Below are 20,712 nucleotides of genomic sequence, written 5' to 3'. Positions count from 1 at the left end.
AGCTGACTATAGAAAATAACATTAGTTAGTGCCAATTACAGATCATTGAACTGTAAAGCATTAAACATTATATATCATGATAATTATTAAAGATTAAATGGCAGTTATTTCAGGTAGAACTTTGAGGTGGTAGATGTATTTTTTTTTCTTTTTAAAAATCTTTATATGCAGGGTGTGGTGGCACATGCCTGTAATCCCCCCAGCTAGGGAGGCCAAGATGGGAAGATTGTGAGTTCAAAGCCAGCCTCAGCAAAAGTGAGGTGTTAAGCAACTCAGTGAGACCCGGTCTCTAAATAAAATACAAAATTGGGCTGGGGATGTGGATTAGTGATTGAGTACTCCTGAGTTCAGTCCCCAGCACCCCCCCAAAAAAATCTTTATTATGTAGATTCTTATATCCTATAGTATGATTATAGTACATAATGATAAAGTAAGGCTAAGAGAAAAGAAATTAACAGATATTGAAAAGAAAAACTATCTATCAGCTTATTTAAAAGAGTAGTTTATAGTTTATTCAAACACAAAAACTATTTGATAGTATTTTTTTATATATGTATATAATATATAGTGATTTTTTCCAGTAAAAATTGGTGAATTGTAGAAAATTCTTAACATAGACAAAAGTAGAGAGAACAGTATAGTGGAATTCCTTGCAGTTTCCTCTACCAACTTCAAAAATTACAAATGTATGGTTTTTCTTTCATCACCCACTCTCACCTCCCCAGAACTAATTTTAAACAATTTCTAAACATCACATGGTTCTATTCATGAATACTTCAGTAATCATAATTATTTAATATAGGAAATTTGAATACATTTTAAATATATATAAATATAAATGTAATACATTTATAGATATTTTATGTTGAGAAATTAACAGAAATGTGCATTTACAGCTCATAGCTTTCTTTGGTTCATCCTCTCAGGTAATATATTAATCAGACAGGTTCAGATTCAATTGAATAGTATTCCAAATTGTTACTGGCATCTTCAAAAGGTCAGGACTGTTCGGATGCTGTTAATAACAATAAAACAATAATAAGTACAATTTACATGAAACATTTAGCCAAAGCCAACAAATAATTTTTGTCTTTTCTTTTCAGGATTTGGTCTAATTTTTATAAACATTCACGTTGTAAAGTCTTATTTCTTTTATTTTTTCATCCTCTCCCATTCATAGCATTAATAATGTTATATAGATGGTACTAGAAAACTAGGGGGCTTGGAATAGTCACTGCTCTCGGCTTTCCTATTGCCAAGGGCAAGTTGGACATCAAAGGAGGGGGAACTTGTTGTATTGAGATGTTACTTTCTGAGAATCTGAATGTTTTCAATTCTTGATAATTCTAACATTTGGAAACAAAGTAGGGAGATAAGCCTCAAAGGCAGAAAATTCTTTCTCTCAAACATTACTCTGGAGCTGTGTAGCCCTGGCAATCATTAGGATATCATGCCTAAATATTTTCTTCACCCAGGAACTGGAGGCTACATCTACCTGTGGAGGGAGAACCTCTGTGTCCTTTCCTCACTCTGAGGCAGCTTCACTGCATCTTAGCAGGCTAGTCAGTTATGGTGCCCCATCCCCTTCTATCCATTCCCTTGTTTTTGTACAGTTGGTTTGTTGGGAAAATCTGTCCTCTTGGGTGCTTCCTGTTCCCATATGGTAAGTGTGTATGGAAAGGCCCATCTTCTGCTTTTCCTGTTGCCATCTTTTCATCTGTGTGGGTGGTCAGGTGGTTTCCTCAGGGAGCCAGTGAGGGAGTAGAAAGGCCCACTCACAATCTGTCCCTAGGCTTCTACTCTGCCACTAATTACTAGACTATGGGAGGCTTGCCCATCTAATAAAGCAATGCAGCATTTTCATTTAGTTTGTGGGTATATCGGTGACCAAGAACTCCAGGGTCAAGGGGTTGTGGCAGAGGAGCTGACCACCAGATTCTAAGGCTCTAAACTCCAACCCAACTCCTAACCTGAAGAATATTCCTATGGACATATTGAGATTGTGTAAGCTATTTAGGGCTTATATACTAAATTTATGTGGTTTTTTAAAAAATAATATTTATAGGGTAGTGCGTGCCTGTAATCTCAGTGTCTTGGGAGGCAGAGGCAGGAGGATCTAAAGTTCCAGGCCAATCTGATCAACTTAGTAAGACTCTGTCTCAAAATTAAAAAGACTAGGGATGGATCTCAGAGGTAGAATGTCCCTGGGTTCAATTCCCAAGACTGAAAAAACAACAAAACAAAACAAAACCAAACCCCAAAAAACTCCCTAAAAACAAACCCCAACATTTTATATTTTCTTTTTTTTAATTGAACTTCTTTTTGATATTTTGTGGATAACATGTTTGTAAATTGGGGATTTATGTCAGTGGGAATATTTTCTCAGGTTTCCTTCCCATGAAGTAGTCTGGGTACTGATACCAAAGACCTATGCCTCCCAGCCCTTTGCTGTTTTCTCTCTTCATTTCTTCTTTATCCTGCATCTCCTCTATATCATTGTTCTTGGTGTTTTTCTCTTTGAATCTATAGATCAAGACTGCTTGGATATTTTAACTAAAATCATTGATACTAGTCTTACCCCAACCCCTAGGAACTCATCAATTGGGACATTGTTATAAATCAATCCTTAGGCTCCAAGAAAAGACAACACAATATAGCTAAAATTGTCAGTCGGGGTATCCTATAGGAGCCTCGTGACAAAGCAAGAGAATGAGAGAATTGAAGCGTTTATTATGTATCTGTACCTGTCACTCTTCTCCCATCTCCATGGCTTCACAGATCATAAAGGGTGTAGAATAAGCACTTTGTATAAAATTGCCAAACATAATGTTTCCAGATTTAGGAATATATTGTATCATAGGGATCTAACATTAAACTATAGAAACCTCTCCTTCCAGGGATCAACCCAACTGAGTTAACATTTATTTGTGAAAGAGAAAAAAAAATGTCAATTTATAATAGTACTCTATGTGGTAGCAGTGTATATTATAGAAATAGAAGCCTTTATCTTTTTTAAATGACCATTATTTAATATATTTTCTAGAAGTACTAGCAAATCTAGTATTTATGACATAGAAAATCAGAAAAGACAAAGCAATTATTTAAAAAAAAATAAAATCATCATAAAATTTTTCTAAACACTCAATCATTTATTTGGTAATTTACCTTTTTCCTTGGTGCATCAGGTCAAATGCCTCATTGATTTTGTCAAAAGGCAGGGTATGAGTCACCAATGCATCCAGATCAAATTTCTTATTCTTGTAGTCATTAACCAGCTTTGGGACAGAATCTACACTTTTCCAACCTATAATTTGGCCAAAATGCAAATAAATAAATACATGTACTTGACATGAAGAAAGTGTTTCATCAGTGTGTTTGCTGAATGAATGAAATTATTAGGTCAGATCCATGTTGCTTCAAATGATTAAACTCTTTCCCTCCATCTTTAACTTTCTGTTCTTTTACAAAAATTTTCTTCATAAGCAAAATTCAAGACTATTTTCTATTCTAGGTAAGGAACTTCCTCAATTAAATCAAAGTTTACCTTTTATTCATCTGTGTTCATTTCAATGTAACGTGAATTAAATTTCAATTTGCCAATTGTAGTTTTCATATAAACTTCACTTACTTTCAGTTAATAAATAGAACAGTTTTCTGTACTCTTTACATATATTCTATGTACTCATTATTTAAATAATTTATTTTTATTTTCTTTCCATAATCTTTATTCTAAGAATTTTTGTACTACTATGAAGAAAATTAAGAGCTATGAAGACAGAAAAGAAAAAAACCCAAAACTAACCACCAAAGAATGTTCCATTTATCTTGCGGCCCAATAGTAGCTCTATTGGAGAAACTTCCAATCCTTTGTCACCAAACTTTACTCCAACCACAGTACATGATCCCCAAGCTACTACTGTGCTGTCCAGGGCTGCTCTCTGAAAGTGAAACAAAGATTACCTGAGACAGTAGAAAAGTAGTACATAAACTCCAGTGTTGATATATACAATGTTTAGGAAAAATGTATCGAACTCTGCATACTAGATACTGGGATTCAAGTTAATGAGGTTATACTGTCATTGTAGATTGATCCTTGAGGCTGTAGTGTTGTGTTATAGATAGAACATTCAATATAATTCTTAGCTTATCCAAAAAGAAACAAATAAAACAATTATTTTACTCTGTACAATACAGTAGTTAGACTGACTCTGCAATACAAATCATTGGGTATCAAGGGAAGCATACATACACGGAGTTAGGAAAGATCTAAAAAAGATGTTATAAACTTTAATCAACAAGGTTTTGATAATCCACCATGGGCATTTACTAAAATATCTGCAATTCCAGGGACCTGGGATCAAAATCTTTAAAAGTCATGAAAAATCAGTTATTTCCTGGAGCCTAAGAAATGAGGAGTACACTATGTACTTAGAAGATGTAAAGATAGGATAAATAGGGGCTGGCAATTGTGGCTCAGTGGTAGATGGCTTGCCTAGCATGTGTGAGGCACTGGGGTTGATCCTCAGCACCACATAAAAATAAATAAATAAAATAAAGGTATTCTGTCCATCTGCAACTTAAAAAACAAACAAACAAAAAGATAGGATAAATAAAACAATGCTATTTAAAACACAGGGCAAAAGTCTTAATAGAAAATAACACTGTTCTGTTCATTAAACATTTCATCTGCTTTCCTACATTTTTTAAGCCCTCTCACAGGTAGATTGCATCCTGCCAACCATCTTTTCTCTTGTTCTAACAACAAAGATGGCCTCAAGTTGAGACTGAAGCCAGGAGTTTACATTTCCTTGATTGCTGAGTTATCACATGGAAGATGGTGGCTCAGGAGAGTTGCTTGGACATACATTGATCTTTGCATGAGGGAAAGAGAGAACATTATTATGTTAACCTACTGCAAATTTGCAGTTAATATTAAAATGCCAAGAACTGAACATGTAAATAAGCTTCAAGAAGATATATACTTATGAATGACCATTCCATATAGAAATCCTAAGGTAAATAGATACACAATTTTAATCTTTTGAGACTGATTCTATAGAAGAAAAGTGTAAACTTTGTACCACATGGCTTGTGGTCAACTTGATTCTGACCTTTTGGGTCAATTTTAACTTTTATAGATGTTGTAATAGCCTCCTTCACATCACTGATCACTGTATGAAAGAAGCAATCAATCTCTCTCTCCCTTCTTCCTCTCATACCAGTGATGGAAGATGCAATGATGTAGAACTTTTGGGAGGTGTTTTGAATTTTTTTATTTGAATATGTGTTTATTTATTGTTTTGAGAATTGTAAACACTTCTAAAGATTAATACTTCTACTCTCTGCACTTATTGTATTGCAGAAACATTTTTGTTTACATATACTGTATCAAAAGACACATGGATAGAGGAAAAGACCACAGGCACTACTTGTCTCCTTAAAGTAATTGTTTACTCTTTACAAGTTGACTCTTGTTTTGTTTTTGTTTTTAATGCTTTTCCTATTTCCTTTCCTACATTTTGGAGCATTGCTCCAAACAAGGAATTATCCTCTATAATGATGACTTGGTTGAAATGGCACTATATGCAAATACAGGGTTTCATTTGGTAGACAGTGATAACTTTTGGTAAGAACTATTTTTAGTTGAATTGGCAAAACTTTCTTGAACTGTAAACTGTTTTAACTTTGTAATTGTTCTATTGGGTTCTGTAGGCTAAACTAGAGGATTAGAGATCATTAAGATCAAATTCATGATCACACAGAGGACCAAACTCTCAACACTTGAACCTTGAGCAGCACATTCAAACCACAGCACTTCCCAAATGCCAATACTGTCTATCTTTGTGAGTTCACTTTTCTCTTGTGATAAGCAGCCACGCTAGCATTATTTGTTGATTATTTGTAGAAGTTGATTTTTCTTTTGAGTTTCCTTTTAAATGCTCAACATATTAGGCTAGAAATAATATTCCCAATTTCATTCTCATTCCAGTTTTTTATTCCTAAAAGATAATTTGGGGGGTTTCTTAATTTTTAATTAGCTAAAGAAATGCCCCTTACCCCAGCTAGCCAGCCACAGTGGTACATGCCTGTAAACCCAGTGACTTGGAAGGCTGAGGCAAGAGGATCTCTGGTTCAAGGCTGGCCTGGGAAATGAATGAGAACTTGTTCCAAAATAAAAAAAATTTTAAGAAGGGCTGGATATGTACTCCTGGATTCAATCACCAGTACTTCCAAAAAAGAAAAAAAAAAAAAAAAAAGGAAAAGAGAAATAAGAGAAATGCCCTCTTTGACTATTAAGCCAAATAAAATGAGGTAAACAGCCAACCAGAACATACAGGCAATATATGAAGAATTTCAGTGTCTATAAATTTGAATATATCTGAGGAAAAAAATATACATACCATAGTTTGAGATCCTCCTGCACAATCAATGGCAAAATCCACACCTCCATTGGTCAATTCAATGATGACCTCCTGAACAGGTTTATCCAGGTCTCTAGGATTGAGGCAGTCAGTGGCTCCTAGGGCTTTGGCCTTTGCAAACTTTTCACTATTGATGTCAATAGCTATGATTCTGGAAGCTCCTGCTATTTTACAACCAATTACAGCAGAAAGACCTACACCTCCTAGGCCAAAAACAGCACAAGTAGAACCAGGTGTGACCTGTAGGTAGAGACACTGTTAAAGAAGCTAGTCCTGCAACGTGTGGTGCTTGTAATCCCAGTGACTTGGATAGCTAAGGCAGAAGGATCACAAGTATGAGGCAAGCCCCAGCAACTTTGCAAGACCGTTAGTAACTTAGTGAGACCCTGTCTCAAAAAATTAGAACAGCTGGGGATGTAGCTAAGTGGTAAAGCACCCCTGGTTTAATCCCCAGTAAATAATAATAATAATAATAATAATAATAATAATAATAATAATAATAAAATAAAGCAGCTGTCCTATATATTTTTTTCTTTTGAAGGAGAGGGTGAGATGAATGTTCAAACATATAAACAAAAGACTGCCTGTTGTAAGGTATATATGTTGCCAACAGAAAAAAAAATTAGCAATGTGAAAATGATGCATTTCCACTTAAATTTGGAGAATTATTTAAAATCTATTAAGGTTATCAGTGCATAAGAGACTAACCCAAGTGGAAATAATTCCCTTGTTTTACTTTTCCTTTAATGTTGTCAGAACAAAATTCAAAACCCCAGACATTCTAAACTGTTTATTTTTTTCTTCTTAAATTGGATTATAGGTCATTTGACATCTATATTTCTAATAAATCTAATTTAGCTTTATTAACACTATAGTTTTCAAGGATCACTAATACTTTTTAAAATGTGAATTGACTCACTTGATCATTCTAAATTGTTAATTCATTTAAATGGAATTGAAGTCCAAATATATTTGCATGGCATTGAAGGATCTTTGCTCTCTGACCTCTGTTTACATTCCAGCTCCATCTCCATGATATTCCCATTACAACACCCACAACAAATCATTGCACTTTCCTCTCCTCATGCCTTATTTCCTGCTGTTCTTTCAGCCTGATGTACTTTTGATCTTAATTTCCTCTAATTAAAACCTATTCCTAGGCTGGGGATATAGCTCAGTTAGTAGAGTGCTTTCCTCACATGCACAAGGCCCTGGGTTCAATCCCCAGCATCACACACACAGACCAAAACAAACAAACAAACAAACAAAAAACACAAAAAAACTTAACCTGTACTTCTATTTCTGATATAAAGCATATTTCTTCATGAAAATTTTCTTAATTCTTCAGCTAGAAATAGTGCCTATCCTTTTGCTTTTCCTTTCACAAAAAACTTATATTGAATATGCCATGAATAATTATGTGTATGTGTTTCTTTAAAGACTAAGTTTTTTTAAAGGCAGAGACATTTTAATCTTCTCCATTATTTTCGAAGAGTGTCTTCTCTGTGTTGAGTCTTGAATAAATGCTTGTTATATTGAATTAAATTAACACTATACAAAATGGTAAGAAAAGATGCTATAATTGGTATATTTATTCTACTTACTAGTATAGAATATAGAGAGATGCTTAATTAATATTTCCCAAAGAGGATGGCAAGCTGTTAGGATTAAATCATAGCCCCTCCTCCCCCCAAAAGAAAAGAAATAGAGAGAGAGAAAGAGAAAATATGTCCCAGAGAAATTTTTAACACCTTTTAAATTGGAAATAAAATAAGTAACAGAGAGGACAAACATCACTTGCTTTAATTTATGCAATGAGGAAATGACAGTCTATTTAATAAATGGTGCTGGGAAAACTTATATCCATATATAGAAAATGAGAGTAGATCCTTATTTTATACCATATACAAATATCAATTCAAAATGAATTAAAGATTAAAACGTTAAGACCTGAAAATGTAAAACTACGAGAAAAAAAAATGTAGGGAAAAATCTTCATGTCAGTGGTCAAGGCAATGATTTCTTGTGTGTAACTCTAAAAAGCACAGGAAATAAGACAACTGAGATCTCATCAAACTTAAACACTTCTGTGCATCCACAGATACAACCAACAGAGTGAAGAGACAAGCTATGAAATGGGAGAGTATTTCTGCAAGTAGTACATCTGATTAGGTGTTAATCCCCCAAATTTATAAGGAACTCAAACAATTTACTAGTAAGAAAACAAGAAACCCAATTAAAAAAATAGGTAAAGGACAGAGATAATTCTCAAAAGAGAAACATATATGCCAAAAGAAGACATATAGGTATGTTAAAAAATTAGCTTGAAACCTCTATCAGAAAAATGCAAAAAACCACAATGTGCTATTTTCTTGCATCTGTTAATATTGTTATTATCAAAAAGACAAAAGAGGGCTGTGGTTGTGGCTCAGCAATAGAGTGCTTGCATTGCATGTGTGAGGCACTGGGTTCCATTCTCAGCACCACATATAAATAAAAAATAAAGGTCCATCAACAACTAAAACAAATAAATTAAATAAATTAAAAAAAGACAAAAGATAACAAATGTTGGCATAAATGTGGAGGAAAAAAAAAAACACTTGCACACTGTTGGTGGAAATGTAAGTTAGTATATCCATTATAGAAAACAGAATGGAGATTCCTCAAAAAATTAAAGAATAGAACTACCATACGATCTAGTAAAACTATCTCTGAATATATATATAAAGGAAATGAAATTAGTATATTGAAGAGGTAGCTGCACTCCTATATCCATTGCTGTGTTATTCACAATAGCCAGGTTATGGAATCCAGCTAAGTGCCCATGAACAAATGAATGAATAAAGAAAATGTGGTCTATATACACAATGGAATACTATTCAGTCTTAAGAAGGCAATCCTGTCCTTTGTGACAACATGGATGAACCTGGAGGACACTATGCTATGCAAAAGAATTCAGTACATAAAGACAATTCAGTACAGTAAGACACAGAATCTTACTAGAGATGGAATCTAAAACAATTGAACTCCTAAAAGTGGAGAGCAGAATGGTGGTTTACCAGAGCCGGGGAGGAGGAGGGATGAGGAACTGGGGAGATGTTGGTCAAAGAACACAATATTTGGTTAGGAGAAATAAATTGTAGGACATGGTATTGATAAATAATAATGTATGTTTGAAAATTGTTAAGAGAGCACATTTTAATTTTCACCACAAGAAAAAAGAAAGTCGTGATGGATATGTTAATTAGCTTGATTTAATCATATCACTATGTATGAATATATTAGGGCATTACATTTTGTCACATATGTGATTTTTATTAAATAAAATAATTTAATAAAGTAAATAAGAGAAAGCTGCAGAGTTAATAGCTCTTAAGAAGAACTGATATCTAAAGGGAGACAGCCTGAGGGAGATTGGGGAGTCTACTCTGCTATACTGGTACAACCCAGGTGGAAAGGCCCAGAGACCTCAGTGAGTGAAGCCTGAGGACTCAGCGTGGGGCCCTGGGAATTGTGAATAGTGCAAAGGGTGAAAAAGAGTCACTGTAGCCCACTGAGGGATTTATTTAGGGAGAAAAGAAACAATGCAAGAGGAGGGAAAACAGATTTGTTTATTGTTTAGAAAGACCACATTGGCTGCATTTTGCAGTTTTGAGTCAAGGGGTGAAGACTGACATGAGGGAGGTTAAAATAAGAAGGCCTTGCTTGATGTCTCTCTGGTCTGTAGCTTAAATAGCCTTGTAAAATTTTTAAATTCTAACATGTGATTCCAGGGACACATCTTGCCACCCTCAGGACTGCTACCAGAGACACTCTTTTGAAGCCTTGAAGGGATAGGATGAGAGGCAGAGATGAGTTATTCTTGATTGACAGAGAAAAATCTACAGCATCAGGGAGAAGGTAGAGGTGGCCGGAGGAAGGTGTTTGAGGGTTTCTATATTTTCTGTTGCCCTTTGGGTCAAGTGTCCCAGGATGAGCATTTATATTTATGGAACATATTTAAACAGGATGTATTTAAATCAGGGCTAGTCTTTAATCAAATATTCTGGTATTATATGTAACACTTATAGGTGCCAACTATATGCTGGCTATTAAACCAGATGTTTTATATATGTAATATAATTTAATTATCTATATAAGTATTTGTAGTAGATATTATCCTTGGGAATTAAATAACTTGCTTAAAGTCACAGGTAATAAATGACATAGCCAGCATTTGAAGATAATTAATTCTATGTCCTTCCTATCATATTGCCTCCCAGTAACCTCTGTTTTACACAATCTGTGTTTAACAATTTACCTTGGCAGTGTTGATTGCAGCCCCATAGCCAGATGAAAATCCACATCCAATCAGACAAACTCTCTCCAAGTTTGCATCGTCATCTATTTTGGCAAGATTGACGTCTGACACCACCGTGTACTGAGAGAATGAACTGACTCCCATGAAGTGGTAAATTGATTTTCCTTTGCAGGTAAACCTGCTGGTTTTGTCTTCCATTAGTTCTTGATCAATATTAGGAGTTTCAAAATTCCTGAGAGAGAGAGAGAGAGAGAGAGAGAGAGAGAGAGAGAGAGAGAGAGAGAGAGAGAGAGAGAGAGAGAGAGAGAGAGAAGGAGAAAGTAAATGGGACGGACCATTTCCCAACAAAAAATGTTGGGTGTTTTTATTTGTTAATGGCAATTTTATGGAGTTAAGATGGAAAAATTGAGAAAATAACTTGTCACTTTTCACATTAACATATAGTCTGTTAGAAGTATTTTAAAGGTAAGAACAAACTTTCATTAAATGCAAGGGCTGTATGTATACTAGCTCATACATTTTTTTATTACAGAAAATTCAAATAGATACGAAAGTAGAATAGCATACTGAACTCCCACGTACCCATTTACCAACTTCAGGACTATCAACTCAAGGGCAATCTATTCTCATCTATTACCCCTCCACAAACTGTATCTCTCTCCCTGCCTTGGACTATTTTGAAGCAAATCTCAGACATTACCATTTTCATCTATATAGAAATATTTCAGTATGTATCTCTAAAAGATTCTTTTTTTTTCTTTCTTTGTGAGATTTTTTCTTTTTGTGTGTGTGGGTGGTACTGGGGATTGAATCCAGAGGTGTCTTACTGCTGAGCCACATACTCAACTCTTTTTATTTTTTAAAATTTTGAGTCAAGGTCTTGCTAAGTTGTTGAGGCTGCCCTTGAACTTGTGATCCTCCTGCCTCAGCTACTAGAATTACTGGCATGGGCCATGTCTCCTGGTTTTTCTCAGATTCTTTTAGGTCCACATATTGCATTTGGTTGACATGTATCTTGAATCTCTTTTAATTTGTAGATTCTTTCCTCTCCTCTTTTTTTCTTTTTTTTTTTTTGCAATTTGTTTGTTGTAACTGAATCATTTGTTCTATAGAAATTTCCTCTTAGTGGATTTTGCCAATCACATTCATGAAATCTGGTTTAACATCTTTCTCTGTTTTTGTTTTTCTTTCTAAATAAGCATTTAAAAATATAAATGCTTGATGTGATTCAGGTTTTATAGTTTTGTGGAAATACTTCAAAGGTGGTATAATGCATTTCATCTGGAGGGACATAATTTCTGATCATCTCTTTTTGTGATATTATAATTTATGATCATTGTCTAAATCCATAATTTCATCTAAACTTTGCAAAATAGTATAATTCTTTGAATATATTTAACAATTTTACAAAGCAGCTGATATTATCATCCCTATTTTATAGGTAAGATAATCAAGGCACAATAAAACATTTTTAGAGTGGTATCATTTTAACTTCTTAAATAACCAGTTTCAATCATCATTAAGGAAAAATGAATCCTATAGTCTCAGTAAAATACAAACAGAGTAATAAAGATTTAGACTCTCCAGCCATTGCCATTTTCATTTTTATATTATATTCCATTGTGTTACTACCTTATTGATGGACATTCACGCTGCTTTCAGTTGATTGCTGTTATAAACAATGTTGCAAGGAACATTCTAGCATATGTCTCTTAGTATGCATTTGGAACAGTGTCTTGTATATACCTATAAGTGGAATTAGGGGGCAGGATTGCTTCTCTTCAGCTCCATTTGGGTGTTGTCAATGTGTTGCCCCAAATATTCATGCCAATGTATACTCTCATTACCAGTGTATAAAGCTTACCTGAGTTTTCCACAAAGATTTGTGAGAGGACTCAGACAGAACTTGCAGTTTTTACATTGAGGTGCAAAGAATGGAATGACTTTGTCACCTAGAAAGAAAGGCCACATATTGGATAGTGCCTAAAGATGATACTTGTAAATAGTTTACTGCAGATGAATCAGTGGAAAAACACCATTTTTATAGTATAAATTTTATCTTCAACTGAAAGTACAGGTAGCTAAAATATTTATTACCTTACATGACTGTGCATTCTCTTAAGTTTTGTATATACTGTCTTTTTTTAAAAAAAGTTCTTACGAATCAACTAACAAATCCAAATGGGTATTATCAGGTACAGAGTTCTGTCAGAGATGGTGCTATTAGTGCAACTCTCTATAGCATGACTATTGTTTATTACATTTCCAAATATTCTGCACGGAACAGAACATCCTTGTATATCAGAGAAGCTGAATCACACGGGCTATGTGAAATTATCAGACACACACACACAAAACACTGAGATTTTTATTTAATTGGAATCAGAAATTAAAATACCTGCTTTGAAGTTGGTCACTCCTGGCCCAACACTTTCCACTATTCCTGCACATTCATGGCCAAGGATCACTGGAAAAAGAGCCTCCTTAAATTTAGGGTCAATACTGTTGGCATCAGTATGGCATATGGAAGTGGCTATTACCTATAAAGCAATCACAGACTTGAGTGGTGTTTCTGCAGTTATATTATTGGATTAGATATTATATATTATTTTAAGCCCAATGTCATATTGAAGCATTACAACACTACTATAACTCAATAAAATTGTTACATTTTAAGAAAAAAGAATGAATAAAAACTATACGAGATTAGATTCTTTTCCTCCTGTAAAGCACTTGTGTTTTCTACCTTTCATTGTTGTCAGAAAGATCACAAAAAGAGATAGGATTGGGGGCTGGGGATGTGGCTCAAGTGGTAGCGCGCCCCATGTGTGAGGCACTGGGTTCGATTCTCAGCACAACATAAAAACAAAATGAAGATATTGTGTCTACCAAAAAAAAAAAAAAAAGAGAGAGAGAGAGAGAGAGATAGGATTGGTAATTACTATCTCCAGGAGAGGAAAAAGCAAATGTAATAGGTATAAGTAATTATTAGGCAGAGGGAATGGAGGGAATGTGGGTTTCTATGGCTTTTTCAAGTTTTGTTGAGATTGTATGCAAGGTAATAAATCTTTTATAGTTAAAAGACAGATATTTTTTATAATTAATTATCAATGTATCTTGTATAATTCTTTAGGATCTGTCTATGAGGCTATCCCATTCATTTTCACATATGTAATGTGAAAAAAATGGAGACCATGTCCAACTATGCCCTGAGAAAAAAATGGAGACCATGTCCAACTATGCCAACTGTGACATTGTTCTTTGTTCTTCTCTCTGATGACCCATTCCTGCCATTCCTCTGGGCACCTAGGCCCTCATAATGTCCAGGACAGTTCTCAAGGGTTTCCTTCTTCCTTGTTTTGGGTCTCTCTTTTTTTAAAAAACACTTTCCAATAATTGGTAATTGAATAATAAAAAGTAAACTAATTCTAAGCCAAAGCAAATTCTTTTGTCTGATTAAGGGTTGACAATCAAGATTAAGATTGTTCAACTAAATTTTAAGTCATCATCAAAAATTACAAAAATGATCAATAATTTATCCTTCTTGGGGATAATGCCCATTTTTATGTGGACCTAAAAATACAGCTCTTCCACAGTGAAAACAAGACTCTCAGTCAGACCATTACAGGACATAACTGAAAGAAATGGAGTACTTTGTGCTGAGAGTCCCTTTCAGGCAGGGAAATGTTCCACTCACCTGAATTCGAACTTCATGAGCCTTCGGGGGAGATACTTCAATCTCTTCAATGCAAAGGGGCTTGTCTGTTTCCCAGGCAATGGCTGCTTTGCATTTAATAACCTGAAAGAGAGAAAGGAGGTAGAGAAAGAGAGAGAGAGAGAGAGAGGGAGGGAGACAGGACACAGGATCTTGTGGGGATAAAAACAGTGTGCTGATACCATATTTTTATGAAAAACAGTTGAGGTGTTTGTGGTTGGATATCATATTTAATTATTTTATTTTTATTTTTAAGACAAGGAAACTTAATTGAACATATTAAATTCTACATTATACTCATTACACTTTTTATTAAAAAAAACAGGTGTGTTAAGATTAACCCTAGTGCTTTTATTTTATTTTTTTCCTTAACAAAGAAGATACATTTATAGTCTTTAAAAGGTTTGGTAGATAGCCAATAAGTATTTGTTGAATGAACCATTTGTAAGCTGCTCTGAATTACCTGAGTCTTCATTGTTAGAACACAGATGTGTTTTGTATGTTTATTACTTAAGTGTGGTCACAAGACCAGCAGTTATTCACATTATCTGGGAAAACTCCTTAGAGAAGAAAGTCCTGCCCAAATCTACTAAATTGAAATCTGCATTTGAACAAAATCCCTAGGTGATTCATTAAAAATTGGAAAAGTGAGGCTCACAAAATTACTAAATTTATTAGTAGGCTATAGTTAAATAAAAATTTTGTCTCTTTGCAATAATTTGGGTAAACACATTTGAAAAGAAATTTAAACATTTAGGATTCTATAATCCCAGGATTAAAATTTTTTTCTAGCATCAAATTCTACTTTTATTTCAAATATAAGCAACATTTAAAGAAATGAACTTATCATTCTCCATTCTAACTACATTTTAAAATAGTTTTCTCAGTCTTTGACCATTTTAAGATCTATTTTCAATAGTTTCGTATGACTTAGAATTATGTTTATAATTATCATTAATTTTATTACAAATGAAATGTATATTAATTACAGGAAGTTTCAAAATGCAAAAAAGGAAAGAATTCATCTCTACTTTTATTACTCATTTTATGCTTTTGATGTAAATCCCTTTGAGTATCCCAAATGTGTTCATAGTATATGTAGTATTTTGTAATCTTTCTTCTACCAATTAATATTGTTTTATGGCTATACTAAGTTACTTAAACTTCTATTTTTCTGGCATTTAAATAATATTTAATTGAGTACCCTTCTAGAAAACATTTTGGCAAATCATCAGTTATTTCCTTAGAATAAATTTCTAGCATAGGAATCACTCATATCCTTTTATTCAACTTTAAATGCTGTGCTCTGGGAGTAATACCTGAAGGAAGCCTCTTTTAGCAAATATACAAGGACACAAAAAAGCACACACTGAAATAAGATGTAGCTTATTTACTTACTTTCCCCTTGGTGCCCATTTTTCTTGCAAAGTTTTCCTTGGAAATTTCTTTCTGACTTAATAAGACTTTGACCTCTATCCAGAGCGCTCTGTGTCCATGTATTATGAAATCTTTGAATAAATATCTTTGCTGCTGTTCCAGTCTCCAATCATTTTCATTCTATTTTATTGCTTCATAGCTCTGCCTCTCACCAAGTCACTTTTGCTGTCACATTGTAGCTGTAAATTTGTTGTTCTTAGATAGTCCAAGACTTTGTTTGTTACTTTTTTCTTTTATGGCAAAATATAAAATAGAGAAACATGCATTAAACACATAAGGATGAGTTAAAAATAATTATTAAATAAAGGACTTTTCTACTGCTCTGAAACCTCCCTTTTACCCACTCTTCTTCACAACCTGAATAATCTTTTCCTTACCTATTTTATGGTTTTACTATCTATCTATGCTTCCCTATATAATAGTTTTATCTATTAAAATTATGTGAACAGAATCATAATGTATGTATTCTTTCATGTACTTTTTTCCTCTGTGACATTCATTCACATTGCCTGTACTTGTAATTTATTCACATTACTGTAGAAACCCCCCTGCATGAATTGACCATAATTTATTCATCCACTTTCTTTTCCGTTTTTTCCCCCTTTCCCTTTTTGTGCTTATGATAACTTAGTGGTTGCATAAAAATTCTTTTCATGTATCCTGTTGCACATGTATTTGAGTTTTCTTAGGGAAAATTTAGGATGATATTCAGCCTACGTATACTAGTAAGGATGCCATCTTAAAATATTAAAATACTTATGTTCAGGTTGCTAAAAAGGCATCACCTCAGACCAGCAAGATCCCCTACACCTCTGTTGTGATCTGGGGAACAATGTTTAATCACTGCTATGTTTAATCAATGTTTAATCAGTGTTTAATCACATGTTCCTCCTGGCATGTGAGACTATCAAACCCCACCCTCCCCAATAGTTCTGGGTCTCTGACTGACTCAGGAACACCATAATTCCTGCAACCACAGTGCCCTTCTGACCTCCTGGGTTTGTGACCACTCATGATGTGGGCCACAACTCCCCTAGAACTCCACTCATATGGCTATTATGAGAAATGGGGTGTCTTGTACTGGTTGATAAATCTTTGGACCGGGTGTGGAATTATTGGATCTTCAACTTTGACACTCAAGGCCAAAGAGATTTACAAAGTGACTTCACTAACCATCAACAGTATAGGAGAATTCTCATTATTCTACATCTTCACCCATGCTTACAATTACCACACTTTAAAATTTTTGATATTCTGGTGGTGTGTAACAGTATGTATATGTCTTTTTTGTTTGTGTGTGTGTGTATGGTACTGGGGATTGAACACAGGACCTCAGGCGTACAAGGCAAACACTCTACCACTGAAGTTACATCCCCAGCCCCTGTAATTGTGTTCTATATTTGTATTTCCTTGATGAGGAGAGCACCAGTGGTGTGCTGGAAGAGGCCTCAGAATAGTAAATCCTTGAACTTTTGAAAATGAAGATTTCTGTTTCAGTAAGCTTTTTCTTTGCTGTGACCAAAAGACTGAGCAAGAACAATTTTAGAGGAGGAAAATTTTATTTGGGAGTTCAAGTTTTCAGAGGTCTCAATCCATAGATGGCTGACTCCATTTCTTACGGCCTGGGATGAGGCAGACATCATGACCAAAGAGTGTGGTGGAGAAAAGTAGCTGTGAATATAGAGCTAGGAAGCAGAGATAGATTAAGTTTAGCTAACCAAATGGTACTGGGGATTGAACACAAGACCTGGGGACTCACTCCTTGAACCACACCCTACCAGCTTATAGTTACCACTCAGTGAATCTCTATCAAGGGATTAATTCACTGACTGGGTTAAGGTTTTCATAATCCAGTCATTTCACCTCTAAACTTCTTCCCTGGTCTCACGTAAGAGCTTTCGAGGAACACCTAATATCTAAACCCTAATACATTCTTCTTCTTCTTTTTTTAACATTTTTATTATTGGTTGTTCAAAACATTACAAAGCTCTTGACATATCATATTTCATACATTTGATTCAAGTGGGTTATGAACTCCCATTTTTACCCCGTATACAGATTGCAGAATCACATCAGTTACACATCCACTGTTTTACATATTGCCATACTAGTGTCTGATGTATTCTGTTGCCTTTCCTATCCTCTACTATCCCCCCTCCCCTCCCCTCCCCTTCCATCTTCTCTCTCTACCCTATCTACTGTAATTCATTTCTCCCCCTTGTTTTTTTCCCTTTCCCCACACTTCCTCTTATATGTAATTTTGTATAACAATGAGGGTCTCCTTCCATTTCCATGCAATTTCCCTTCTTTCTGCCTTTCCCTCCCACCTCTTGTCCCTGTTTAATGTTAATCTTCTTCTCATGCTCTTACTCCCTGCTCTGTTCTTAGTTGTTCTCCTTATATCAAAGAAGACATTTGGCATTTGTTTTTTAGGGATTGGCTAGCTTCACTTAGCATAATCTGCTCTAATGCCATCCATTTCCCTGTAAATTCTATGATTTTGTCATTTTTTAGTGCAGAGTAATACTCCATTATGTATAAATGCCACATTTTTTTTATCCATTCATCTATTGAAGGGCATCTAAGTTGGTTCCACAGTCTAGCTATTGTGAATTGTGCTGCTATGAACATTGATGTAGCAGTATCCCTATAGTACACTCTTTTAAGGTCTTTGGGGAATAGTCTGAGAAGGGGAATAGCTGGGTCAAATGGTGGTTCCATTCCCAGCTTTCCCAGGAATCTCCATACTGCTTTCCAAATTGGCCGCACCAATTTGCAGTCCCACCAGCAATGTACAAGTGTACCCTTTTCCCCACATCCTCACCAGCACTTGTTGTTGTTTGACTTCATAATGGCTGCCAATCTTACTGGAGTGAGATGGTATCTTAGGGTGGTTTTGATTTGCATTTCTCTGACTGCTAGAGATGGTGAGCATTTTTTCATGTACTTGTTGATTGATTGTATGTCCTCCTCTGAGAAGTATCTGTTCAGGTCCTTAGCCCATTTGTTGATTGGGTTATTTGTTTTCTTATTGTTTAATTTTTTGAGTTCTTTGTATACTCTGGATATTAGGGCTCTATCTGAAGTGTGAGGAGTAAAGATTTGTTCCTAGGATGTAGGCTCCCTATTTACTTCTCTTATTGTTTCTCTTGCTGAGAAAAAACTTTTTAGCTTAAGTAAGTCCCATTTGTTGATTCTTGTTATTAACTCTTGTGCTATGGGTGTCCTATTAAGGAATTTGGAGCCCGAACCCACAATATGTAGATCGGAGCCAACTTTTTCTTCTATCAGACGCAGAGTCTCTGATTTGATATCAAGCTCTTTGATCCATTTTGAGTTAACATTTATGCATGGCGAGAGAAAGGGATTCAGTTTCATTTTGTTGCATATGGATTTCCAGTTTTCCCAGCACCATTTGTTGAAGATGCTATCCTTCCTCCATTGCATGCTTTTAGCCCCTTTATCAAATATAAGATAGTTGTAATTTTGTGGATTGGTCTCTGTGTCCTCTATTCTGTACCATTGGTCCACCCACCTGTTTTGGTACCAGTACCATGCTGTTTTTGTTACTATTGCTATGTAGTATAGTTTGAAGTCTAGTATCACTATACCGCCTGATTCACACTTCCTGCTTAGAATTGTTTTTGCTATTCTGGGTCTTTTATTTTTCCATATGAATTTCATGATTGCTTTCTCTATTTCTACAAGAAATGCCGTTGGGATTTTGATTGGCATTGCATTAAACCTATAGAGAACTTTTGGTAATATCGCCATTTTGATGATGTTAGTTCTGCCTATCCATAAACAGGGTTTATTTTTCCATCTTCTAAAATCTTCTTCTATTTCTCTCTTTAGGGTTCTGTAGTTTTCATTGTATAAGTCTTTCACCTCTTTTGTTAGGTTGATTCCCAAGTATTTTATTTTATTTTTTTTGAGGATATTGTGAATGGGATGGTTGTCCTCATTTCCATCTCAGAAGATTTGTCGCTGATATACAGGAATGCCTTTGATTTATGCGTGTTGATTTTATATCCTGCCACTTTGCTGAATTCATTTATTAGCTCTAGTAGTTTCTTTGTAGACCCTTTTGGGTCAGCTAGGTATAGGATCATGTCGACTGAAAATAGTGATAATTTAAGTTCTTCTTTTCCTATTTTTATGCCTTTAATTTCTTTCGTCTGTCTAATTGCTCTGGCCAGTGTTTCGAGAACTATGTTGAACAGAAGTGGTGAGAGAGGGCATCCCTATCTTGTTCCAGATTTTAGAGGGAATGCCTTCAATTTTTCTCCATTTAGAATGATGCTAGCCTGAGGCTTAGCATAGATAGCTTTTACAATATTGAGGTATGTTCCTGTTATCCCTAGTTTTTATAGAGTTTTGAACATAAAGGGATGCTGTACTTTGTCGAATGCTTTTTCTGCGTCTATTGAGATGATCATATGGTTCTTATCTTTAAATCTATTGATGTGGTGAATAACATTTATTGATTTCTGTATATTGAACCAGCCTTGCATCCCAGGGATGAATCCTACTTGATCACGATGCACCATCTTTTTGATATGTTTCTGTATCCGATTTGCCAGAATTTTATTGAGGATTTTTGCATCTAGGTTCATTAGAGATATTGGTCTGTAGTTTTCTTTCTTTGAAGTGTCTTTGTCTGGTTTAGGAATCAGGGTGATGTTGGCCTCGTAGAATGAATTTGGAAGTTCTCCCTCTTTTTCTATTTCCTGAAATAACTTGAAAAGTATTGGTATTAGTTCTTCTTTAAAGGTTTTGTAAAACTCTGCTGTATACCCATCCAGTCCTGGGCTTTTCTTAGTTGGTAGTCTTTTGAT

At 34.9% G+C, this 20,712-nt stretch overlaps 1 protein-coding gene across 1 annotated transcript; it reads right to left on the bottom strand.

Moving 5' to 3' along the window:
- Positions 1–486: 486 nt before the first annotated feature.
- On the bottom strand, positions 487–15,968 carry Adh4 (alcohol dehydrogenase 4 (class II), pi polypeptide). The gene is made up of 9 exons (XM_046459102.2): positions 15,836–15,968; positions 14,420–14,521; positions 13,121–13,262; positions 12,587–12,674; positions 10,723–10,954; positions 6,402–6,662; positions 3,803–3,938; positions 3,166–3,304; positions 487–1,015 (listed from the first exon to the last, which is right to left on the bottom strand). The coding sequence occupies exons 1-9, from the start codon at positions 15,851–15,853 to the stop codon at positions 991–993; spliced, it is 1,143 nt and encodes a 380-aa protein (XP_046315058.1). The 5' UTR covers positions 15,854–15,968; the 3' UTR covers positions 487–990.
- Positions 15,969–20,712: the final 4,744 nt, after the last annotated feature.

This window comes from Marmota monax, unplaced genomic scaffold, assembly GCF_021218885.2.
Source record: "Marmota monax isolate L192 unplaced genomic scaffold, Marmota_monax_Labrador192_F-V1.1 WCK01_AAM20220418_F8-fsc00002, whole genome shotgun sequence".
Classification (NCBI taxonomy): Eukaryota; Metazoa; Chordata; class Mammalia; order Rodentia; family Sciuridae; genus Marmota; species Marmota monax.
This window is presented reverse-complemented; position numbering and strand designations above follow the sequence as displayed.